Genomic DNA, 7552 nt, shown 5'->3' with positions numbered 1-7552 from the left:
CGCCGCTGCGCCCCCGCCGTCGGCCGCGCTTCAGGCGGGGGAAGCAAACAGCCCCGCGGCGCGGTGCCGGAAACCCGGGTGCTCTAGCGGTTCTCCAGCCGCGAGGCCCTGGCAGCGGATCTGTGCCCGGAGCCGGGCGCTTCGGCTGCGCCGTGGTCCCCGGCACGCGGAACCCCTCGTCCGGCGCCTGGAGAGGTGCAGGGAAAAAGAGCCGTGCTAGCTCGGGGGCAGAAGGAGCTTTATTGAATGAGACGGGCCTGCGCGGCGTGCTGCACCCAGCAGCGGGGCAGCAAAGATGCCACCGAGCGGCCTTGCGGGGACGACCGAGCCGAGCCCGTCAGGAGGAGAAGTGGGGCCTGTCCCCGCACGCGCCTCGTCCCCTCCGGCGTCCCCGGGAAGCCAGCCGGCTGCTCAGCTGCGGGGTCACCCAGGCTCTCTCGTCTTCCCCCGCGCGGCTCCCTGCACCGCCGGTGCCCGCGCTCTGCGGGGACGGCACCGGCCCCGGCAGCCTGTGTTTGCAACCCGGCCCCGGCAGCGCCCGCGGGACGGGCACGGGGGGGCGGCGTTCACCTTTACGCTGCCCACACTGAGGCCTTGCCAGCTCCTGCTTCCTGAGCGCTGCCCCAGTTTAACCCCAGCCCCTTCTCCTCGCGGGGCCTCCCCTGGCCCAGGCCGCTAGCCCTGCGGAGACAGAGCTCGACAACGCGCCCTGCCTGTGCCAAAGCCTCCTCGGAAAGAGAGGAGAACGCATCGAGTGTGACCAAGACCCCTGGGCTCGGGCCCCCGCTCCCCTGTTTGCTTCCTCCCCCCCGCACGAGCACCATGCCGCTCTCCCACCCGTCGGCGACGCGTCCCCCTCCAGCGCGCCGCAGCCGCGTCTCCTCGTGCCGCTCAGTGCGCGGGGAGGCACTGCTGACAGCCTGGGCCTTGCAAGCGCCTGGGCTGCCAAGGGCAAGGCCCGGGCGGCCCCTCTCGGAAGTGGTCCGTGTGCTTCTGCTGGCAGGCGGCTCTGACGCCGAGGGGGCAGGGGTAAGCCGGGCCAGAGGCGAAGCGCTCGTCCCTCGGGCTCTCGTGGCGCGGCTGGACCTGCATCTCGGGGTTGTGCCCGGCGTGCGGCGGGCAGCGCTGGGAGTTAGCAGCAGCTGCACAGCCAGGCTGCAGGGGCAGCTGGAGGAGCTGGGCACGGCTGCCCGGGGCGCTGTCCTCCTGCCCGGGCCCGTCGTACCAGAGGCGGCACTCGGCATGGGCACAGGGCCAGCGCGGGGCCGGGCCGGAGCGCAGGGACATGGACAGGACGGCAATCCTGTGGATGGCTCTGCGCAGCGTGGCGATCTTGGAGAGCCTTTTGCCGCTAAGGTCGTGCTTGAGGGCCAGCCGCAGGGCGTTGAAGGCTTGGTTGTAGTCCAGGATGCGCTTGCGTTCCCGGACATTGGCCGCCATCCTCCTCGCCTTGGAGCGCGCTGGCCTGCTCCTGCGCCTCCCCTTGGGCTCCTCGCCATCGCTGGGGCAAGATGAGGCCTCGCTGCCCCTGGGGACCCACAGCTCCTGCCTGAGCCCCGGGAAACGGGCCTCTCCCAGCTCTCCCTCCGAGCCGTCCGCGCTGGGCATGGCTTTGCCGAACGGCCCGGGAGCGCGAGGGCACTGCAGCCGTCCCGCCTCCTGCGAGCTCAGGCAGACACTCCTGCAGCGCAGCCCCGGTCCTCTGCTAAAAACTCGCCTGCCGAGCTCACCTGCATCACGTGCTTCCCCTCCCGGGCCCTTTATGACCTGCCTCCAGGTATGTGGAGCCGCAGAGGGGCGCGGGCAGCATGCGAAAGCTTGTAGGGCACGGCCCCGCCGCACTTGTCCTGAGCTGCACCGGGGTGAAGAGCACGCCCACGTGCTGCCCCTGGGACCCTCCTGTCCTCCACTTCCTACCCCCCTGAGCAGGGGCCTGGGAGCAGCAGGGCAGGGCAAGGCCTCCCCCTGACACGTGCAGGTGCTACGCCGTGGGGCACGACTCGCCCATGTCACCCGGCCCAGCCTGGGCCTTCCCTCCTGTGGTCTCTCTGGAGCTGCTTGCCCTGCACTTTCTCTGCCCCATCACTCCCCTGCCGCGGCCAGGGTTCAACTCTGCTGGGCCATAAGCCACGATATGGGCCACGGACAGACTTCCTGGGAAAGGGAGCGTTTGCAAGAGAGAGGAGAGAAGAGAGCAAAGGCATGGCGAGGGGAAGTGACTGGGCCACGAGCGTGTCAGCGCCGAGCCCTGGGTCCTGGGGGTGCCGGAGCATGCGTCTACCCCTGACGGGAGGTGGGAGCACATCTCGAGGGGGGTTTGGATTGGGATGGCGGGCGGCATCAGAGAGCCGTGACCCATGGCCCTGCATGATAGTGAAGAGAGAGATGGGTGACCGCCGCCGGGCACCAGTGGAGGGGCCTGGCCTTGCGGGGAGAGATCCGTGGTGCAAGCAGCATCTGCCTCCTACTTTGCAAAGGGGCTGACTGTGCAGATGCTTCGGTCTCCTGTGAGCTAAGATCAAGCGTAGTACTGGGGTTTTATGGGCTACAGCTGAGTGTAGGGAGTATCTGAAGTCCCGGACTAAAGAGCCTGGGATGGAGGACGCTTGCCTGTAGCATCGGGGGGCATCTGGACCCCAAGACCTCCGGGCTTGGGCCTGCGTGCAGGATGCCTGCCAATGGACTCAGGAGTATATGAAGTCCCAGGGTGAGAGGTCTGGGATGGAGGATGCTCGCTGGTTGTAGCCCCATACCTGGTGTTAAGAAAGATTGAGTTCTGCTTGCTCAGTCGATAGGATTTGGAACTGATTTGGCTAATTTGACCTGGAACATGAAATATTATATATATATATAAAAAAGACACCCCCCACAGCCCCTGGAAGCAGAGGAATTTGGCTGGTGGCCGCAGGGCAGGAAGCAGGCCTGTGGCAGGGGGATGGGGTAGGTGATAAAAGCACTGAAGTGCTCCCTCCCTCCCCGGGGAGCAGGGGCAGGGCAGGCGCCTGGGGGCAGAGCTGTCTGGGCCAGGATTTATTCAGGGAAGACAGAGCTGCTGGGGAGGAGGAGAGGCTCAAAGAGACCCATTGTTCCCCCATCCTCCTACCTGATCGGCCAGGCAGGGCGCAGGGAAGGCCTGCCGCTGTGGATGTGTCATGGGGTCCCGGCCAGGCCCCAGCCTCAGCGCTGCGGGGAACCGCAAGATGACACGAATGGCTGACCACAGCTGCAGTCCTAGCCGCGGGGACCTGGGGCTGGGTGCTGTGGATCGCCAAGCACCCAGCCTGCAGGGGCCCCAGCGGCAAACCTGGTGCTCCAGCAGTCCAGCCTCCAGCCAGGGCTTGGGCAATACCTCTTTTCTGGCTACATCTCCCCTCTTCTCTGCTCCTGTGCCTTGATGGGGGGTGCAGCACCCCTCTCCCCTGCCAGGAGACAAGCCCCGTTATGTCACCAGGCCATGGCCTTGCAAGGTGCTGGGGCAGGGACCTGGTGGGGCATCACTGCCTGTTCACTGCTGGGCCACTGTGTGCCGCCCCCGTGCGGCACCGCTGGACGAGCAGGGAGGGAGCCTGGGGCGATGTCCACGCTGCTTCCCGTCAGAGAGCACCCCCCTTGCCCTTAGAAACCAGGACCCCATTTGGCTGAGCAGAGTTTGGGAGTGCTGTCCCGGTCGGCGGGGCCCTGCCCGGCTCGTTGCCCGCTCTGTGTGTGGTCAGCGCAGGTCAGATAACCCTCCAGGTGCCCGGCCTGCCATCGCCTTGACAGACGCTTGTCCTCGCCAATAGTTTAATTGGCGTCGGGCTGCGGGACCCTGTCAGGCACAGGGCAGCGGTGTGACAAACAGCCTCAGCCCCCGCTCGACAAAGCCCAGGGTGGCTGGCCGAGTGCAGCCCCTGCGGCCGGCCCCCTACGTCAGCGCAGCTCTGGCACGGCTCGAGCAATTAGCGTGGGGCTATTTGTCTATTGCCCTTCTCCCCTCCTGGCCCTTTGAAGCCACACTTAATTTAGGGGCCTGCATTGGAGAAGCCCTATAAATCAGGGGCTGGGGCCTCGGGCAAGGAGGGGGGCCAGGGCAGCGGGACTTCAAAGGGGAGGCAAACGCTGCAAATATGTACGAGCGCCCACCTGGGCCCGCCCATACTGGCCCTTCCCACTGGCGCAGGCTGGGATCTCCCCCTGCCCAGCCGCCAGGGCCACGCAGGCCCAGGTGAGCCGCCTGCCGTGGAGGTGGGTCCCCTGCGGCTGACTGCCCTGGACCTGGCACTCAGGGCTCCCGGGCAGTCTGTGCCCACCCCAGTATGGCCCCCTGGGCGTGTCGTGGCCGACACCCCATCTCCGAGGCCCACTCCTGGGGAAACCCCCCTGCCATGCGTGGGCCCAGGGCATCCCCGGGCCCCATCGCTGCCTGCAGAGAGACAGCCTGGGCGCCGAGGGTCCTATAGGCTGATCCGTCAAGGGCAAGTCTTACGTTCTCACCTCTGTCCCGCGCAGCCCCACGTGCTGGCTCGGCCGTGGGCAGCCGCCTCTTCCCCCTCCGCTGGGGCACCGGCCTGGCCCAGGGGAAGTCCCAGCCGTAAATCAGGGCCTGCGGATGGTCCCCGCTGCCTGTAATTAGGGCACTGGTGGCTTCCTCCCCGCGTGCCCCCGCCGCCGGGGGCTGCTCTGATTTATCGGCCTCCTGGAGAGATTTACGAGCTGAGGCAGGGGCCAGGAACACGGCGGGGCCCGATGCAGGACAGGGCTGCAATTATCCGCCACGGCCCGCCCTGCCGGAGGTGCTGCGAGGCGGCTCCCGCCTGCTTCCCGCCCTGCCGCCGTTGGAGCCCGGAGGCTGCTCGGTGCAGCCCCCATGGGGTGGGCACTGCCAGGGGCTCCTGCAGCCCCTCAGCCCCGGCAGTCTCCTGCCCTCCAGACTGCACCCCATGAGGTGCGGGGCTCCCCCGCCTCAGGCAGGGGACAGCACCCACCCTTCGTCCGGTCACCCACCGCACCCCCCGGGGCTGCTGGGACTTCCTGCCCTTGCTGGGCAATTTGTGCCCCGTGGCGCAGGGGCTGCTGCTCCCAAGCTTTTCTCCCTCTTGCCCTGTGGGGATTGGGCTGCACTGGGTTGGCAGAGAGATGCCCCCCCAATGGACTGAGGTGCCCGCCCCAGTCCTGGGGATGTGCCCTGCTGCATTGCCAGCTGTGTGCACTGTGATGGCTGCACCGGGGGCAACTGGGTGCAGCCCAGTCCCCACGGGGTGAGAGGGGAGAGAGCTTGGGAGCAGCAGCCCCTGCCCCAGGGGGCACAGAGAGCCCAGCCTGGGGTTTCCGTCCTGCACTCCCGGCAAGCGGCCGTCCAGCTCAGGACCTCACCGCAGAAGCTGTCAGCCCTGGAGACGGGGAACTCGGCTGCCCAGGGCGCCAGAGCAGCGTGGCTGCTGGCAAGGGACACGTGGCAAGCACCCACGCACCCGGCTGGCTGGGCCCAGGGGGCTGTGCCATGCAGGCTCCTCAGAGCTAGGGTTAGCCCGGCTCAGAGGCTGACTTCTTGCCATTAATTACTGCTTTATTAACTGCTGAGGCAGTCACCTGTGCCAGCCACTTAGTCCCCTGGGCATCCTTGGTGCTCGCCCCCATCTCGTGACTCCCACTCTGCTACGGGGGGACCGGGCTGGGGGTGGCAGGCCGGGAGCCAGCGGGATCCAAAACCCCGCGCCATCAGCATCGGGACGGGATCCAGGAAACCACTTAGGCTCATGACTCGTGCGTTCCTTGAGCTCGGAAAACTGCTTGGAAGTGATTCTGGCTTATCAAAGGCGTCAGGGCAGCCCTGGAAGGAGGCCAGCGCCGTGCAGCGGGGCTGGGCTGGCGGGAGGGGCTATCTTCCATGGAGCCCTTTCTTCCCTTGTCCGGGGGCACGGCGGAGAGAGGGACCCCAGGGGGCTGCTGCAGCAAGAAGTAATCGTTTCCTAAATGAGGGTTTCAGTTAGACGGCGCGTTAACACGGGATCGTCTGTGGCCGCGAGGGGCGACGGTGCCTGGCTTCGGATCTGGGAGGACGCTGGCGCTGGGCACGACGTGCGGAGGGGGCAGCTGCCGCGATGGGAGATCCCCCTGGCAGTGCCTCCTGCTCCACGCTGCAGGTAACAGGGGAAAGCCCCATGCCCTCTGCCCCCGTGCGCAGGGCTGCACAGGGGCTGGTGTGAAGGGCCGGACAACCGCGCAGGGCGTGGAGGACGTGTCCTGAGCTCTGCCCCTGGAGGAAGGGGTGGGCAGCTGTCCGGAGCAAATGGGGACAGGCGCAGACGCTGCAGGCGCTGTGGGTGGACTCCTCAAATCCTTCATGGGAGCTCTGTGTGGGGAAATGCCAGAGCAGAGACAAGCAAGGTGTGTCGACAGCGAGGGCTGGCGGGGCTCACACATGGCGTTGACTTTCCCCCGTGCTTCAGGGTCCAGTGGCAGCGAGACGAGGCAGGAGCAGGGCTCTGGGGAGCCAGTGCCGGCCAGACCGGGTCTGCCCCATCCCTGGGACAGCGACAGCCTCCGTGCAGACAGTCCTGAGTCTGACCGCAACATGGAGGGAGGTGGCAATGGTGGTGATTTACAGGTGCCAAGTGGTGCACGGTCCCTGGGACCTTTGCTGCACCGTCACGCCGGCTGGGTTTAACAGGGGGGCATCCGGGAGGATAAGCAGGACAGGAACGAGATGGGTCAAGACAAGCACCCCCTTCGTGGCTGTGCGGGGACACGACGAGGCCTGGCGCAGGCCAGGGACCTGCAGGACTAGCCGTGTGTGTAGCGTCTCCCCTCCAGACGGGGAGAGCTGGGCAGGAGATGCAGGATCCACTGGGGTGCGTGCAGAGATGAGGCACGTGGCTTCCCGTGGTCAGCCCCATGCCGAAGGCGCCTGCTTCTCTCTCTGCCTTGCCCCTTCTGTTAGGCCTTTCGAAAGGCTACTGTGTTTGCCCCAGGAAAGGCTACGGAGAGGAAGAAGCCCCCACTCCAGGGCTCCACGGGATCTGCGGGGTGAGCCCGGCCCGTTTATGGAGCCCAGAGCTGGGGCCTGGGCCAAGAGCGAGGGCAGCGTGGGCTCCTGGCGAGGCCTGGCATCGAGCGGGTGCATGCCAGGGGAGGCGCAGCTCACCCCGGGGCTGCGATGGGGCGGATCCAGAGGAGGGATCCAGAGGGAGTCATCAGAGCAATGCCCAGCTGCGGGGCCTGCCGGGGAGAGGCCTCCTCTGCGGGCGCAGCTGCCGCTGTCCGCATGCCCTGCGAGCCTGTGGTTCGGGCGCTGCCCGCCGGCGGGGAGGCAATCCGCGGGCGGAGGCAAGGCCCCTGAGAGGGAGGCAGCAAAAAGAAACTGGGCCCTGCTCGGAGCAGATGTTGGGTCCGGGCCCTGGGCGCTCGGGAGCCGGTGCAGAGCCCTCGCCCCCTGGCACCGCACCCTGCGGGCCGTGCCAATTGCCCTGGCGCCCCGGGCGCAGCCACGCGGGGCTTGTGGAGCTGCCCTGGTAGCTGCATGGCGCTCCCAACCCTGCCACAGCCTTTCCGTGTGACCGCCGCCGAGTCCCTT

The 7552-nt window shown here is 67.3% G+C and overlaps 1 protein-coding gene across 1 annotated transcript; it reads right to left on the bottom strand.

Annotated features, from left to right (window-relative positions):
• Positions 1-30: 30 nt before the first annotated feature.
• Positions 31-1887, bottom strand: BHLHA9 (basic helix-loop-helix family member a9). The gene is made up of 2 exons (XM_019510963.1): positions 1226-1887; positions 31-187 (listed from the first exon to the last, which is right to left on the bottom strand). Exons 1-2 carry the CDS (start codon positions 1606-1608, stop codon positions 31-33), a joined length of 540 nt encoding a protein of 179 aa, XP_019366508.1. The 5' UTR covers positions 1609-1887.
• Positions 1888-7552: the final 5665 nt, after the last annotated feature.

This window comes from Gavialis gangeticus, unplaced genomic scaffold, assembly GCF_001723915.1.
Source record: "Gavialis gangeticus isolate Ggan-Ray unplaced genomic scaffold, GavGan_comp1, whole genome shotgun sequence".
NCBI classification, from domain to species: domain Eukaryota; kingdom Metazoa; phylum Chordata; order Crocodylia; family Gavialidae; genus Gavialis; species Gavialis gangeticus.
Note: the sequence above shows the minus strand (reverse complement) of the source record. Positions and strands in the feature narration are given on the sequence as shown.